Source organism: Saccopteryx leptura, chromosome 1 (assembly GCF_036850995.1).
Source record: "Saccopteryx leptura isolate mSacLep1 chromosome 1, mSacLep1_pri_phased_curated, whole genome shotgun sequence".
In the NCBI taxonomy this organism is placed as follows: domain Eukaryota; kingdom Metazoa; phylum Chordata; class Mammalia; order Chiroptera; family Emballonuridae; genus Saccopteryx; species Saccopteryx leptura.
In genome coordinates, this window is record NC_089503.1 from 186,309,178 (window position 1) to 186,327,580 (window position 18,403).

Sequence of the window (18,403 nt, forward strand, 5' to 3'; positions counted from 1 at the left end):
ATTTTATTTATTTGAGTCTTCTTTTTTTTTTTTTTTTTTCTTGATGAGTCTGGTTAAAGGTTCATTGATCTTGTTTACCTTTTCAAAGAACCAGCTCCTAGTTTCATAGATCCTCTGTTTTGTTTCCTTAGCACTAGAGTCATTTATTTCTGCTCTGATCTTTATTATTTTCTTCCTTCTACTACATTTGGGCTTTACTTGCTGTTCTTTTTCTAGTTCTTTTAGATGCAGGGTTAAGTTGTTTATTTGAGCTTTTTCTAGCTTCTTAAAGTGTTCCTGTAATGCTATGAACTTCCCTCTCAGTACTGCTTTTGCTGTGTCCCATAAATTTTATGTTGTTGCATGTTCATTATCATTAGTTTCTAAGAATTTTTTTATTTATTCTTTGATCACATTCTTAATTCATTCGTTATTTAACAACCTGCTATTTAGTTTCCATGTGTTTGAGAATTTTTGAACTTTTCTGTTGTGGTTGATTTCTAGTTTCATGCCATTGTAATCAGAGAATGTGCTTGATATGATTTCAGTCTTCTTAAACTTGTTGAGACCACTTTTGTGCTCTAACATGTGGTCTGTTCTAGAGAATGTACCATGAGCACTTGAAAAGAATGTATATTCTGCTGCTTTAGGGTGAAAGGTTCTGAAGATTTCTATTAAATCCAGTTAATTTAGTGTGTCCTTTAAGTCTGCTGATTCTTTGTTAATATTCTTTCTTGAGGATCTATCTAGTGATGTTAGTGGAGTATTAAAATCCCCTACTATTTTAGTATTGCTGTTGATCTCACTCATTATATCCATCAAAGCCTGCTTTATATATTTAGGTGCTCCTATATTAGGTGCATAGATATTTATAATAGTTATATTTTTCTGTTGGATTGCTCCCTTTATCATTATATAGTGACCTTCTTTATCTCTTACTATATTCTTTGTTTTAAAGTCCATTTTGTCCGATATAAGTATTGGTACCCCAGCTTTTTTTTCATTTCCATTTGCATGAAATGTTTTTTTCCATCCTTTTACCTTCAGTCTACATGCATCTTTTGTTTTAAGGTGTGTATCTTGTAGACAGCATATGTATGGGTCTTGTTTTCTTATCCATGCAGCTACCCTATGTCTTTTGATTGGATCATTTAATCTATTTACATTTAAGGTTATTATTGACATGTAGTTGTTACCATTTTATTTTTTGAAGCTATATTCCTCTTTTGCTATATTCTTTTTTTACTTTGATCTGTTTACAACAGGCCCCTTAACATTTCTTGCAGCATTGGTTTGGTTGCAATGAATTCCTTGAGTTTTGTTTTTTGTTTTTTGGTTTTTTTTGTCTGCTTAGCTTTTTATTTCTCCTTCAATTTTAAATGTTAGCCTTGCTTGATAAAGAGGTCTTGGTTGTAGGTTCTTGTTCTGTATTACTTTGAATATTTTTAGCCATTCCCTTTTGGCCTCAAGTGTTTTTGTTGAGAAGTCTGATGTCATCCTTATGTGGGCTCCTTTGTAGATGATAATCTTTTGTTCTATAGCAGCTTTTAATATTTTTTCTATCACCTAGCTTTGATATTTTAATTATGACATGTCTTGGTGTAGGTTTCTTTGGGTTTCCCTTTAATGAAGTTCTCTGTGCTTCTTGAACTTGTGAGAGTTTTTCCTGCATTAATTTAGGGAAGTTTTCAGCTATGATATGAGTGAACAAAGTCTCTATCCCTTTTTCTTTTTCTTCTTCTTCAAGAACCCCTATGATACGGATGTTATTTCTCTTCATGTTGTCACAGAGCTCTCTAAGAGTTTCCTCAGACTTTTTGAGTCTCTTTTCCTTTTTCTTCTCTGCTTTCATGCCTTCATTCCAGTTGTCCTCCAACTCGCTGATTCCATGCTCAGCTTTATCCATCCTGTTTTTAATTTCTTCTATTTTGGACTTCATTTCTGATATTTTATTTGTCATCTTTGACTGATTCTTTTTTAATTTTTCAACATCCTTTTTTATACTTTCTATTTCTTTATTTAGGTGTTCATAATGACCATCCATTATTGTTCTAAGATGCCTAAGCATCCTTACAATCATTATTTTGAACTCCACATCTGGAAGTTTGGTTATTTCCATATCACTCAGTTCATTTCCTGGATGTTTCTCTTGTGGTTTCATTTGGATTGCACTTCTCTGTCTTCTCATTATATCTGTGTTTGGGTGTTTTGTTTATAGAGCTGGTTGAGTCTAGGTTTGGTGTTGTCTGCCTCCAGTTTTCAATTGTGTTATTTCTAGGTCTTCTTGGGTTGGCATCAGCTGTTATTTGTAATCCACTTTCGGATTTGGGCCGCTTTGAAGTCTTGATTTGTTTGTTTTCTTAACAGGTGATTTTCTTGTTTGCTGATCTCAGCAGGGGGCTTATTTGAAATTGTATCCAGGAATGCGGTGGGTGTAACCTGAGACTCTGAAGTCCTCTTCTGCCAGTTAATCTCTCTGGGGGTGGGTTGCTTTCTCAGCTTCAGTAGTGGGAGGTGTATCTCAGATCTCCATGGAGGACCTACTGCTCCTCCTCCCCACTTCTTGTTTTCAGCTGTGTCTTGTTGTGCTGATTGGAGCTGGAGAGATGTCTGGAGATCTGTGACCTGGAAACACTTTGACTTTTGATTTTTGGAAGGATCAGCCCCTCCCCCAGCTATGGCCACCTCCAGCACTGAATGAATCAGCTTTTCAGGTCGTCCTCTGCGTTCCTCTGCCCCTCACTGTCTGTCTCTCTCTCTTCCCTTTCCTTTTTGAAGACAAGCCAGCCCTTTTAACACACCTTGTTCCCTGGTCGCCAGGCAAGTGGCTGTGAGCAGTATTTACTGCTCTTTTTCTTGGACTGGGCTGTCAGCCACACACACACACACACCCGTTCCTGTAAGCAGGGGAGATTCAGGTGCTCCCTAGAAGGTTTGTTGTGGCTTCTTCTTTGCTCCCTGGTTTTTGAAAGCTGTTCTTGTAGTCCAGATTTGTTTTTTCATGCTGATTTTTTATAAAATAGTTTATAATCCAGTTCAGTAGTGTGAGCTGGGAGTTTGAGCATCTGCCTACTCTGCTGCCATCTTCAGGTCTCTGTATGAAAAATTTTTGACCAGACCTTGTATTCTCCTAGTTGTTCAGTATTTGAAAATTCAGTGCTCATGGTGACTTTATAGAACATAACTACAGTGAATAAGGCGAATTGATCATATGTGCATTTTACTGAGTGTATACCTAGGAGTTGCATTACTGGCTCTTATGATTGACATGTTTGTGACATTAGTACAGGTGTCAGAGATTTCAGAGGCATTCTGGTACATGCCCACCAGCAAGATAGGAGAGTTCTAGCAGCTTTGTATCTTTTCCAGCACTTGGTATTGTTAGGCTTGTGAATTTGAGCCATCTTACCAACGTGTCCATCATTGTGGTTTCATAGGTATTTTTCTGATGACTCATGGTGCTGAGCATCTTTTCATAAGTTACTGATGGGCCACTCAGCTGCTCTCTTTTGTGAAGTGCCTGTTCAAGTCTTTTCCTTTTTTAGAAATTGGGTTGTCTGTCTGTTGTATTGATTTGTAAGAGTCCTGTTTATATTCTAGAATCAGTTCTTTGTTGGTTACATGTGTGACAGTTTCTCCCACTTTATGGCTTAGCATTTTACTCTCCCAGTGGTGTTTTTTGATGAATAAAGTTTTTAATTTTAATGAAATGAAATTTATCATTTGTTTTCTTGAGCATTTAGTACTTTTTATTTTCTGTTTAAGAGAGCTTTGCTTACCACAGAGTCTAAAGACATTATCCTGTTTATCTTCTGGAAGCTTTTGTTTTTGTTTTATCTTTTATATTTTGATCTATAATCCAGCTGACACTGATATTTACATAGTGTGAGTCAGTAATCATGATTTAATTTTTTTCCCACAGTGCTATCCACTTGAGATACATATGTTGAAGATGGTCAGTTCTCCACTACATTTCATCTCTAATAATGCTTTCATGACCCATCATTACCATTCTTTTACTTGTAACCTTGTTTAAATCCTTATATTTAAGTATGTCTGTTGTAAGCAACATATAATTGATTTTGATTTTGATTCTAGTCTAAAAATCTTTGCCATTTAATTATAGTATTTACATATATTTAACGTAATTCCTAATGCATTCAAGTATACTTCTTTCTATTTTACCTTTTTCCCCATTTGTGCCATGTTTATTCCTGTTTACTTTATTGCTTTCATTAAAGCAATACTTTATTATTTTAAATTTTAAAAATTTCTCCCATATTAGCTTGTCAATTATACAACTCTCTGTTTTTTGACTACCATAAAGGGTTCAGTATGAATCCTTGACTTTTTAACGTCTAATTTAAATAAGTACTTCTGCTACTTTCTAGACAACACAAGGACCTGAGACTGTCTTAATTTTTTGTTTTTCTCATTTTCTTTGTCCTGATTGCCATGTATTTTAATTTTCTATATATTTTAGACTGTGACAGAAATGAGCATTGCTGATGTTTTACATAAACGTTCACTTAGACTCACATATTTGCTCTCACATGTTTCCATCCCAGAGTACTGTGTGTGCTGCTGGCTAGAACCATTTCCTTTACCATGGGTGTGCTACCTAGGAATTTTTTAGTTTTTATTAATCTGAAAATGATCGTATAATGTACAGATTGACATCTTTTTTCTTTTAGCATTAAGATGTTTTATTGTCCTGGCTTCCACTATTTGTCTCCCATGGTATTGCTCTTTTGAAATAAATGTCTTTGTTTCTCCCACTCCTGTTAAGTGTCTTGTTCTGTCTTTGATGCCCAGCAGTTTCACTATGACAGATCGAGGTGTCTTTTTCTCTGTTATTTTTTCTGCTTTGAGATTATAGTACTTCCTGCTTGTGTGGTTTGATTTCCCTTGTCAATATTTGAAAATTCTTAGCTAATATCTCCTGTAATATTGTTTCTGTCTCATTCTTTCTTTTTCCTTCTGAATTCATTATTATAGATATAGGCTTTAAAATAATGGTGATATGTTCAAGAAGATAGAGGATATGATGGATAATTGAAGCAGAAAATAGAAATATGTAAAAGAATATCACATAAAAATTATAGAACTGGAAAATAAAGTAAAATGTAAAACACAATAGATAAATTGAATAGCAGATTAGATACACTAGCAGGAAGGTTTATTAAATGGAAGATAGCTATACTGAAAATATCCAGCATAAGCTTAATAGATGGATGCAAAATACGTATTTTTATTTAAAACCCCAGAATTTTGGCTTTCCATGGAAAACCAAAATTTTCCCTCCTTATAGGTTTAGTTGGCTTGAGCTAATGAAGGGTGCTTTAGAGAGTACATCTTTCTTAGTAGCTGTAGTCCACTCCTTTCTGTTGCCTTCTGCCACTGAGGCTGAATATCTGTTATTATGGTTTATATTACCTGAGCACTGCTTCACTTATTTGCATGACCTGGGTGATTGTGTGTTGGTGGGGAGGATATGGGGAGGTACAATTGAGGCAGATGAAACACTACGTGAGAAAGGACTTAGCCAGGGAGTTTTGGGCTAGTCTGAGTATTCAAAGAAAATGAGCAGGGCTGGGCACAGACATGAGCTGGGGCTGTTTGTATTGGGCTACTAGCTCTGGAAAAATATATAGGATCTCAGATGCCTTCGCAAACTAAGAAGATAAGAAGGATCAGTAGTTATTTCATCAATACTTGATGGTATACAAGTTTGGCCCCTCTGAATCTTCTGGTTGAAGTAATCCATTGCTATATAAAATGAAGTTGATAGCTAGCTGGGGGATACTAGCTGACTGTAGCCAAGTAGACAGGCTATTTACCTGGTGTGATGAGACATCTCTGAACTGATGTGTATGCTTTTCTTTCCCCTCTGTCTTAGCTGCAAGTTCCTGCTGCTTAGGAAAGTGTGGGAAGCTGACTTGGAAGCTTGTCAGTTGCTGATCCAGAGCCTGAAGCCCCAGGAGGCCAAGGGCAGCCTGTGGGCAGAAGATGAGAAGCAGATGGACGACTTAGGGGAAGCTCCTGGCATCTCCCCCAGCCTGCTCTCTGAAGATGAGAGGAGGACCCCTTTCCAGGCCCTGAAGGAGGGGAAGGCTCCCCTGGTCCTCCCTCCTCCCTGTGCTGGCAGTGAGCAGAAAGAGGTCTGTCCATCCCCACAGCCTCAGCAGGGGCTCCACTCTGAGAGGTGCTTTGGGGCCACACTCAAAATGCGAGCAACTCTCGGCAGGGTTTCCCAATGAACCATACAAACTTTTCAAAAATATGATTATAAGATAATGTAGAATTTTTGTAGAAGAAGTTTAAAATATGGAAGAGCAGAAAGAAGAACTTTTGGCATATTTAGTTCTATTCTATTCTATTTTCATGGCCACACTTAAAATATATAGTCTAATATATAATTACTTACTACATATTACATACACTTTCTATAGTATATGCACCATATAGCTATTATATGGTACTATATGTGTCATATGTTTAATTATATGTTTAGAATCTATATCTTATAACATATTTTTAGAATCAAACATTCAAATATATGTATTTGTCCCATTAATTGTTTTTGGCAAAACAAGATTGTAATGGATTTTTTATTCTGCTTTATTCATTTTTAAAAAAAAAAACACCCTAATACTTACTTGGCTTATGACTGAGATATATATATAATGTAGATTTATTTAACACTTAACCACAAGGCTGACCTTGATTAACAGAGAAGAGCTTGCAACCCTTCCTGCCCTTCCCCTCCTTTCCCCTCCCCTCCTTTGCCCTTCCCTTCCTCCTGCTCTTCCCCCCTCCCTTCCCTAGCCCTTCCAGATCCTCCCTTCATCTCCCTGTCCCTCCTCTGCACTCTCCTCCCTAGCTCCTATTCCTCCTTTCCCTCCTCTCCTCTCCTTCCCCCTCTAACCTTAACACTATTCCCTTCAATGAAAGCAATCCAAGAATTTTTTGCCAATTTCAGTGCCCTGACAGGAGGCTTTGGAGCTCTCTTTCCTGGCCAGGGTCCCAAATGTTCTGAATATTGAAAGGAAATTAAAGTGGTGAAGCTGCAGGAATGTGTCACTTTACATCTCCACCTCGCATTTGATGTTAGATGTGCCCTCTTCACTGGGTCTTTTCCATGATTCACGGCTGGGTGGGGAGAGTGCCCCCCATGCCTCCACCAGGACGGGCCTCCAGGTTCTGTCTGCAGGACCATGGCCTGTGCAGAGCAGACACTCACCAACAGCATGTGCTCACAGTCACTGCCTCTGGGCTGCTTGGAAAATTGACAGTTGATCATACATCTGAATTGAGTAATTTAGGAGAAAGACTGCTATAATCCCTTGGGCCTCCCACAGTCAGGCCCTAAATTGAGCTACAGACCACCTCAGTCTTTGTCAGCCAGGGTGGGGCATGCCGGTGGGAGCCTCTGGGAAGCCCAACTGCTAGAGCTCTCGGTAGACCTGCGGAAACTTTGCCATATCCCGCAGTTGGCTGGCTGGAAAGAATATTGTGGTGTGCAGGAGAGAGGAAGGATGGGAGCCCGGGGTGGAAGACACTGTGGGCCCTGGGCTGAGGCTTTGAGGGTTGAGCTGGCTCTCCAAGGTGGGCTCCCAGAGCTCTGTGCCAGGACAGGCAGTAGCCAGGTAGGTGTGCGGTGGGGTCTGCTGGTACCTCAGCCCCTCTGGGGGTCAGGGCTGATTCAGCAGATTTGATCATATGGAAGGAGTTTCCTTCCTTCCTTCCTTCCTTCCTTCCTTCCTTCCTCCCTCCCTCCCTCCCTCCCTTCCTCCCTCCTTTCCTTCCTTCTATTGTCCTTTCTTCCCCACATGTCTTCCAGGCTCTCTGGTGGATGGCTTTCCCAGGTATAGGAGGATTATTCTTCCTCCATGAGATTATTTGTACCCACCAATATGGCTCTTGAAGAAACAGCTAATTTTACCTAAAAGAAGGAAATGCAGAGTCAAGGTGAATAAATAGTAGAGCCTCGCCATAGAATGATACTTGAGGTTTCTGGGGACGAGGAGGCCCCAGTGGCTGCTTCTTTGAGCTCCTGGTCCTCCCACAGGTCCCCAGCTCCTCGCACCATGAGGTGCTGAGGATGTGCTGCAGTGTTGTGTTGCTTCCTTGGGAGTAGAGAGAGCAAAGGAGACTTTAAAGAGTTGTTGCCTTTCAGTGCCATCTCTGTCCAGTGCCATACGTGCCCTGTTATGTGTGCTTTTGTGAGTTTGCATTCAGAGGGGAGGCAGACATCCTTTGAATTTGTGAGTGGTAGGAATGTTAAGATGGTAGATATTTCCTGGAAAGGACAAAATTATGGGAACTGGAAACAGGTCACTTATTGCTGGGAACTGAGCTTGGGGGACCCCAACCTTCTTGTGGCTCTTTTGTTGATCACAAAGAGCGACATGAGGGAATTTGGAGTGTGTATGTGACAGAACTATTCTGTGTCTTGATTGTGCATATGTCTAAATCTATAACTATACCAACAAAAGTGAAATTTATTGCATAAAACTTCAAAAAATGGCTAACGTCTTTTAAATAACATCTACCCACTTGAAAGCAAGGCTATAGATGTTTGAATCAGTTGTATTTGGCTCTGGGCTATCAGATGACAGTAAAATATGTGGCCATGAACAGGCTGCATTTCCCTTTTTTTTTTTTTTGTATTTTTCCGAAGCTGGTAATGGGGAGAGACAGTCAGACAGACTCCCGCATGCGCCTGACTGGGATCCACCTGGCATGCCCACCAGGGGGCGATGCTCTGCCCACCAGGGGGTGATGCTCTGCCCCTCCGGGGCATCACTCTGTTGCGACCAGAGCCACTCTAGCACCTGGGGCAGAGGCCAAGGAGCCATCCCCAGCGCCCGGGCCATCTTTGCTCCAATGGAGCCTTGGCTGCGGGAGGGGAAGAGAGAGACAGAGAGGAAGGAGAGGGGGAGGGGTGGAGAAGCAGATGGGCACTTCTCCTGTGTGCCCTGGCCAGGAATCGAACCCGAGACTTCTGCACGCCAGGCCGACACTCTACCACTGAGCCAACCGGCCAGGGCTGCATTTTCTTATTTTTTACATATTTTTATTATTAAGTGAGAGGCAGGAGGCAGAAAGACAGACTTCTGCATATACCTTAACAAGGATCCACCTGGCAAACCTCCTATGGGGTGATGCTCTGCCCATCTGGGGTTGTTGCTCCATTGCTTGGCAACCAAGCATTTTAATGCTTGAGGTGAGGCCATGGTACCATTCTTAGCACCTGGGGCCAACTTGCTCAAATGAGCCATGGCTGAGGGAAGGGGAAAGAGAAAGAAAAAGGGGAGGGCGAGAGGTAGAGAAGCAGAGGGTCACTTCTTCTGTGAGCCCTGACCGGGAATGGAACCTGGGACTTCCGCATGCCAGGTTGACACTACCACTGAGCAACTGGCCAGGGCCCAGGCTGCATTTCCTTATCTGCTAAAAAAAACACACCCAAAACACAAAAAATGAAGATAATGAGAACTATCTCATGTGGTTGTTGTGAAGATTTATATAAAATAATGCATCTAAAACTGAGTGACACATCCAGGGTGGAGGGTTAAAAATGTTTTTCATTTGTACTTATCACTTTTTGGCTGTCACAAATGTCTCCGACTTAAAAAACAAAACAAAACTGTAGCATGATTTTTGATCAAGAAACCGAAGTGAGCAATAGCAGTGGAAGATAGCTAAGAAAATAAAGGTTTAATAAAGGAAACATCTTGTTTGTATTTGGGTGGAGATTTTCAACCACCAAAGGCACAGAGAAATGATGACTGAGGGAGTTGTTAGGAAGGTGATTTTGTTTTCCTGCCTAGGTTTTGCAGAGAATCCTTGAAGTCTGGGTACTTGTGTTTATCCTGTGGCTAGAATGTCTGTTTGCTTTGCAGCTCTGAGTTGGTTTTGCCTTGGACTCCCCACTGGGTCTGGCTGGCCCACACTGGTTTCTGTATTGAAGCATAATACCCTGAAGGCAGTCAATTTCTTTTGTAATCCAAATCTTCCATTAACAATTGCTGACTTTATAGAGGTCCCAAGGAGATGGAATGCCAAAGCCTTCACTGTGCTGGTCACGTGGTTTTGTGCATTTCTCACTTGTACTTTGTTGGAACAGGTGCTTTGTCATTAATTAAAGCTTTTGTTGTGTATATGGTCCCACCCGGCTGCTCTGCACCATTTCCCCCATTTTACAGTTGGGCCCACTGAGGCACGGTAATATGTGTTGGGCTTTGTTATGGAAGAAGTCAACCAGAGGGCCAAGGGTCAGCCTGAGCCTGTGTGTCCTCAGATTGCAAGGGTGTAAAGCCAGTGTCTGCGGCCACCATCACAGCCACCTGGCCCATGCAGGTTCGCATTGGATTCGGACAGTCGGTAAAGAAACAACGCAGCCAAAAGCTGATGGGCCATCATCTTTAATCCTAGCTTGCACCAGGCGGACAAATAAAAACACACACTGGGCTCCAAAACCCACTCATTCAGTGCTCACAAAGCTACTGACTTATCCGAGTTTTCTAGAATCAAAGGTTTCTAGCTCACCAGACTTATTCACCTCTGTTCCCCATCTCCTTCCTTCTCCCTGTACAAACTCTGCACAAATTGGCTTCTCACTCAGCAGTCCACCATCTTGGCTGCTTCTCTTGGCCTCCTCCACGTGGCCTCTCTCTTCCCTCTCCTCTTAAATGCTAATCTCAGGAACCGAGAGAGCAAGCTCCGGGTCTGTCTCACTTTATAGTGTAAATCCAGACCTTTTATCCAATATACAAAATAGGGAAGTCTCTAATACAAAGTCACTTATCTGAGGCATGATGGGATTGCACCACCCCACATCAAAAAGGGTGAGAAAGGCTTAGTCCTAAAACTAAGCCCCAGGCTACAAGGATCCTGCCAGCCCACAGCCCGCCCCCAACACACATTAATATCACCTGGGCAATGGGCTTCCATGTGATCAGCACCATCTTTAACAAAGTGAGCATAATATATTTTATCTGCCCAACAATCCACCCCTATGCTCACTTTACTACCCACAATCTACACCATCGGCATCCCTGTGCAAGGAAATTAGGCACATTACACAAATTACAACATGACAAATCATACAGTTTCAACAATTACAAAGGTACATTTCACCAGTCTCTGAGAACTTTGCCAAAAGCGCAAAATGTCCTTGGCCTTCTTTCTTGCCATGGAAAAAGCTTCCCAGGGCAGGGGAGTGCTTCCAGCAAAGCCGTCCCCCACCCCATCACGGTATTTCACATTGTCCAAAATCCATAAGTCCATCCATCAAAGGAGCCAGTGCCCACTCCGGTTGTAGTCCAGGAAATCAGTCCATGCACAGGAGACCTCAGCCACCCCCCTCATCCCTACCATCCTGGCAGGTCTTACACTGTCCTAAAGAGGAGCACGTGGCAATGGCAGTCAGCATTTCCATCTCTGCTCTGGCGAGGATGATGGTGTCTACCCGTATGTCCCAAAATCGCAGACCTACCAGGAACATAGAAAGTATTCCTTGCTGCTGGGCTCTCATCTTCTGGAGACTGTGGATTGTAACTCCAGCCCGATTCTCCTCATCCTCCAAAGAGGAACTGAAAACACCAGCTCCCGTTGCCAATCTCAAGCCCCGGGCTGCCGCAGCCTTCTGCTCCACAGACCTTGCAGCTCCTGACTCGGCCTCAGCTTCAGCCTCAGCCTCAGCCCTGTCCTCCTGACGCTGCTGGCTCTCCACAATGTCCAGGGCTGGCTCTCTACAATGTCCAGGGCAAGCTGCAACTCACGAACCTGTGATTTCTTCTCCAGCGTCTGCTCCATTTCCAGGCAAATTTCATGAACCTGGTTGGCCTCCTCCTCCAGCACTTGCTCCAGCTCCAGGGTCAGCATCTGTTTCTCCCACGTTTGCTCCAGCTCCTTCCACTGCTCGGTTTGCAGATTCTGGGCAGCCTCTTCCACAGAGCTCTTGGTTTCCTCATGCATGGCTGTAAAAGTCACCAGCCTACGATCCCCAAAAGGTCAGCCATGGGGGAACCATAGCAGGAGCCAGTCCTCTAATCCATCACTTAAAGGTGGCTCCATACTCATCTGAATCGAATCCTGCCGACTACGCCAAATGTAAAGCCTGCCCACAGCCTGCCCCCAACACACATTAATATCACCTGGGCGATGGGCTTCCCTGTGGGCAGCGCCATCTTTAACAAAGTGAGCATAATATATTTTATCTGCCCAACACAAGGGCCTCTTCTTTTGCAGGTTCATGGAGGCTCTCTGGCAAGCCTTTCCTGGGCTCTGGAAGCAATCAGCTGCCGTTGGCCTGGTTTATAGACATTATAGAAATTGCACAGGGGGCAGACAGGAGCTGGGGAAAGCTCTGAGCTGGCTTCCTCTGATGCAAGGTTGCTCTTTTATACTTGCTGTTCTGGCCCTAATACCTGCATAATTCTTTCTTTCCTGCCTGCAACCTGCCTGCAGGGGTGCGTTCTGTTTTACTGCAAAGTGGGCTCCCATCCTGCAGAGTTCCCAGAACGGCTCTGCTCTGTTTTGACTTGTCCCTCCAGTTACTTCCTCTTCCGGCCAGTCGCTGCCACCAAACAGGCTAAAAGAGGCCGAAATAGGTCCAGCCACTTGGAATCATCTTCTGGTGGGTCTGAGTCACCAGTGTGTGAAGATCTCAGTGATGAAAAGGAATTAGCAGGAGGAGGCAAGCAGACGGTGTCTCTTTCTTTATTATATCACATAGGTCACCCCAAATTGCTGTGGCTATCTCCCCATTCAATTTTACTCAATTTCACGTGAAAAGAAAGCTGGAAAAAAAGGCATCTGTGGTAAAGATGTGCATATTCACCATCTTAACCTGATTTCTAATTCTGGAAACATCTGTAGTGGTCAGAAGGCAGATGTAGACCGACTTCTCTCTCCTCTGGGTCACTTCCTGGCTCACATGAGTGCACACAGGCTCAGTTGCCTCACCAGTCAAATGAGATCAAGAGAGCGGGTTGTGAACTCCACAATGTGAGAATTTGTGAGGCAACCTGGGAAGTGCTCACTTCCCGGGCAGCTGCTCTAATCTAATGTCTTTGGGGAGAAAGCAGAGGGTCAGGGCAGGAAGAAAAGGTCTGCTTTTGCTCCAATTTGGAGTTTGTGTGGCAAACACAAGAGTAGACTGGCAGAAGTGATCAGGATTGGTAATTTGTGAATTAATTAATAACCCAGAGAATTATAGAAAATGATACACATACATTTCAATGTTTTAAAAACTGAAGACAGATGATAATTTTCTGATCATTTGGTCCAGGACTAAGGCTTTTTGTTGTAAAGGTCTGCGAACTGGCTTTTCATGCGTCCCTTCTGCACAAACCTCCTGCTCATGTGGTACCTAGTTACCTACAGTTTCCAGTGTGGGTTTCTTTAGGGAGGACTGGAAATTTCAAAAGCACTTGCAAAGAAGTTTCAGTCTCTTTCTTTCTGTCTCTGAAATATTATTGAGTTTGTCCAAGGTTTTCAACTTGGTTTTTATATGGAGATAAGAACTCTCTTTTCACGCTAATATTTCATTGCTTTACATTTATTTAAATTATGTAACTGGGATTTTAAGTACAAATGGTATAAGTCGGTTTAGAAAGAAGAAACATAACTCATCCAATAGGAACAGTAGTGCTCACCCGCTGCCCTGGCCGGCCTTGGTCCCTGACTTTGGGAGGCAGCAGAGGCGCAGGCCACTGGGAGGTGGAGGTGTGGAAGGAGGCTTCCCCTCTCTGAGTCAGCTGGTTCCTGCTGGGTCCCTCTGTTAATTAACGGTAATTAACGTCAACTTGTCCGCCTCCCTCACCTGCCCAAGGCATGGATGTGGGCTCCACTGATCTGCTTCCTTTTGGAAAATTCTGGAATGACTGTCTGAGCTCCAGGGCTCAACTGTGGCAATTCTTCCACTAATTAAAAATAGTGCAGCACTGCTGAGGACAACAACCTTGGGCTCTGGGAGAGGCTTCGTCTTGGAGCTTCCTCGCTATCCACTGAGAAAGCAGAGAACAGTCACCACCTGGGTGGTGAGGCTGCGCTTATGGCAGCTGTTACATAGGAGGCTCATTTAATGAGAGTGGGGCTGTTTCTTTCAAGCAACTGAGATATTTTTACTCCAGGGGCCCTACTTCTGGAAAATGGACTGACTCTGCCCCCGTGTCATAGGCAGGCTGCCTCTGACTTCCTCACCTCTTGGAGGATGGGGCAGTTGAGTCAGCAACTTCCTGTTCCCCACAGCTAGTTGTCACCCTTCCTGCTGCTCTAGCTCTGGGCAGGTGGGAGGCATGGTTGGGGTTCTGCGCCATCCTGCATAGATTGAGGACCAGGCACAACTTGCAAAGGGTCACCCCCAGAGCCAGGGTTAAACGTTGGCATTTAACAATTCTAGTAGTCTCATAGCTGCACACTTTACAAAAAACATTAAGAAATTAAAAAATTTCTATATTTAAAATGAATACAGATAAAGGTTGGCATTTGATTCTGTTTTTATAGTTTCTCTTTACTCTTTATAGTTCAGTGTTTTCTAGCAACAGCTTATAGAGCATGCCCCCCCAATGGAAACCCCCATCCCCATTGTGCTCTGTCTCATGTCCTTGTACAAAAGGATCTTATGGTTTGATGTCACTGTTCCTGGAATCTGAGTCCTCGTGTGCAATAGCAGTTATGTAGGTGTGTGCCGATGCATTAGTATCATTTACAAATAGATTCTCCTTCAGAAGTTTCTAACGGAGTTTGGCCTCATTCAGCTCTGAGCTTCAGTTGAAGTTGGCTTGTAGGAAAGCAGTCCAGATATTCTTGAGTGATCATGAAATATAAAATATAGCCGGAAACCACAGGCCAGTTAACACGTATGAATTATCGGGCAGTTTCTTCTCTTATCAGTTGTTTTCGGTTCTGTTAATTGGTTCTATTTAGAACTTGCCCGGGTTTTCTCTGTAACAAGCATGCAGGCACTTGAAGACAACTCACTTTTTGCTCTGACCTAAAGATGTTTGAATAGTTCAGATGCTTTCTTTACTGCTTATGACATCTGGATGCTTTAAAAAGGAATGCCACTTAATCAGGGTGTAGCCCTATAATTTAGAAATTTGGATGAATACTTGCATTATATGGAGTAATAGCGATGTACCTTTAATGTCTTAATTTATGCCTCTTTCCTTGCTGTCATTTGCTCAATGAGGCACAGTGTTTATGTAGAAAAACAAATACTTATACTGTAAAACCTATGTCACATAGATGTGAATGTTAGTCTTTGTGGTATGGACAGGACTTTGAGGTAAATATTCTTTATGTGCACAATAAAGAAAAACAAAAGAAAACCATATAGCATTTCCAGAATGTATTTGCTAAGCAAATACTTTGGAAAACAGCCCAAAGGAACATATTTCAGGCTGTGATTTTACTGAACTAAGCAAACTCTGTATTTAATGCCCCAGCTAACCTTACGGACAGTGGTAATCACCACTAGTCCACCTCAAGCCACAGGAAAGGGAATGAAACTTAACAATGAAACAGACATCACGAGGCTCAGGTTGCATTTTTGGTTTGTAAGTATTGTACAATTGCAGTGCACGCGTTTTTACATTTTTTTTTTCTTTTTAGCTTAAAAACTGCTACGGCTCAGCACTTCATAAATGCAGATGGCTTGACAACCATATGGGAAGACAGCTTTGTCACCTGTCTTTTCTTTGTTATATAGCCTGTGGCTTTCACAGGTTTCATTAAATATTTGTGTGGATAGGCAACTATTTCTGATGCCTTATTATATGGCCCAGGAAACAGGCTTCTTGAGTAAGAGAGCACAGAGCAGAGTTTCCCAGATGGGGCTCCTTACCCCCCCCCCTCCTCCCCCATCCACTCCAGCAAGCGTGAATATAAGTGATGACTTTATAGCACAGTGGCCAGCACAATGCATTTCCCCCACGAAGTGCAGACCTCTGAGGTACTTAATGATTTCCTAGAGTAATTTTAAATCATCGCAAGGAATATTTCCTCAGTTATGAGGTTTTTCTGTTTATTACAGAAAATAATGTAATAAACGGGCCACATGCGGCCCCCTGAGGCCATTTATCCGGCCCCCTGCCGCACTTCCGAAAGGGGCACCTCTTTCATTGGTGGTCAGTGAGAGGAGCACTGTATGTGGTGGCCCTCCAACAGTCTGAGGGACAGTGAACTGGCCCACTGTGTAAAAAGTTTGGGGACCCCTGCTGGTCTCCTCCTTTAGGGATACTTTTGACAGCATTTGAAAAAAAATCAGCTATTTAAATATTCCCAATTTAGTGACTTAACCCAAGCCAGAGCCCATTTGCTCTGATTTGTGGTGGGTCCCTGATGAAGAACCACATCTCTGAAAAATGCATGTGCTGTTAGGCATTGGAAGCAACAGCAGTGACCACCTAACTAGCAGTTTAACCTAAACAATTTTCTCTTCCAAACACGTGTTGTTTATTCAGAATAAAAATAGTTAACATGATTTTCTCATCACTCTAGATATAACCTCATGAGATATTGCTGCCAGATACCTGCTCTTATCAAAATTATTATTTTTATTATATTATTTCCTACCCTTTGAATATGAGCTTTAGTTTTAAAACATTTTATTTTCCTTCTTTTTCCAAGTGAGAGGAAGGGAGACAGAAAGACTCCCACATGTGCCCTAACTGGGATCCACCCAGTAACCCCCATCTGGGACTGATGCTCTCCCCATCTGGGGCCATGATCGCAACTGAGCTATTTTTAGAGCCTGCAGCAGAGGCTCCATGGAATCATCCTCAGCTCCTGGGGCCAATGTACTCTAACCAATCGAGCCATGGCTGCGGGAGGAGAAGGGGGATGGAGGAGTGGAGAAGCAGATAGTCACTTCCCCTGTGTGCCCTGATCAGGAATTGAGCTGGGGACATCCACACACCTGGTTGACACTCTACCACTGAGCCAACTGCCCAAGGCTTAGTTTTAAAACTTTAAATGTTGATATTTTCCAAGTCCCATAGGCAAGGCCTTTTTTATGAGAAATATCACTAAGTAAAGAGCCCTTGAGGATGCTGGCCATGGAGTTCGTGACTGTTTTTCACCAGTGTGTGAAGTTTAAGAATCTGTTCAAACTAGCAACTGAATGTGTTTTTAGATCTGAATATAAACTTCTGGAGATAAATGTTTTTAGAAAGTCCTTTTGATGGAAAAATCCTGTGCAATAAAGGACATCCCATTTTCTGTTTTAAATCAAGCTTCCTGAGTCTGGTGAGTAGGACAGAAATTTGACATCAGCTCTAATTCAACACAGCTGGAAATTTCTGCCCAGGCATCCAAGTCTACAGGTTGTGATCATGAGGTGAGTTAAGCAAATTATATTTGAAATACTGCCAGCCGAGTTGGTGCTACTGTATCATACTGGCGTGGCGGGTCAGGAGGGAAGACAGAGAGGTTTTTCCAAGATTGAGAAAGGGCATGTTTGAATGGAAGTGTCGTGGCTGGTATACAGCTGGGGAATTATCTCAGGCAAGGCCATTCTCAGCTCTCGAAGGAGAGGGACCATCCTCTCCTGCCTGGCTCTTCACACTCTGGTCAGAGGATGCCTTGGATAATGCAGTCTGAGAAACACAGTAGCTTCCTCAGGACCTGGGGAAAAAGAAGAATCTCCATTCATTGTTTTAGCAAATAATTACTGAGCACCTCATTTTCTTCTTTTCCAAGTATGACGGGTGAGATAGAGAGACACTCCTGCATGTGCCCTGACTGGGATCTACCCAGCAATCCCATGTGTGGCCAATGCTCTGCTCATCTGAGGCCATGATCACAACTGAGCTATTTTTAGCACCTGAGGCAGAGGCTCCACAGAGCCATCCTCAGTGCCTGGGGCCAATCCGTTCAAATCAATTGAGCCATAGCTGCAAGAGGAAAAGAGAGAGAAAGAGAGAGAGAGAAGGTGGAGGGCTGGAGAAGCTGATGGTTGCTCCTCCTGTGTGCCCTAACCAGGAATCAAACCTGGAATATCCACATGCCAGGTTGACGCTCTACCACTGAGCCAACAAGGCAGGGCCCTGAGTACCTTTTAAGAGCTAGGCAGAAGGCTAGTCACTGGGGCTGTAGGGGTGGCAAGATGTTACTCTGCTAGGGTATGGTGGTGGTGGGGTAGGCAGATGTGTGCCTATGGAGGAAATGCTAGGCTGGAGAACTTGAAGCTGCAGGAACAGCCCTAACCTGAGGAGGAGCAGGAGACCCAGGGACCTGACCATTCCTGGAAGAAGTGGACTCTGCAGGATTTTGAAGAGAAATGGGGAATTAGCAGGCAGAGCAGGGGTTGAGCTCCATAATAAGGGGAGCCACTTCTTTCATTGGGACCCACGTGGAAAGTAGTTACACTGAAAGCTAAATGACAATGGAGGTATTGAAAGGAAAAAATAAT

At 43.0% G+C, this 18,403-nt stretch overlaps 1 protein-coding gene across 1 annotated transcript in view; it reads left to right on the forward strand.

Moving 5' to 3' along the window:
- DISC1 (DISC1 scaffold protein) overlaps window positions 1-18,403 on the forward strand; it is a 440,648-nt gene that overhangs the window by 415,910 nt on the left and 6,335 nt on the right. Inside the window, 1 exon segment of the mRNA XM_066360151.1 lies at window positions 5,879-6,140. Within this exon segment, the coding sequence (XP_066216248.1) occupies window positions 5,879-6,140 (262 nt within the window).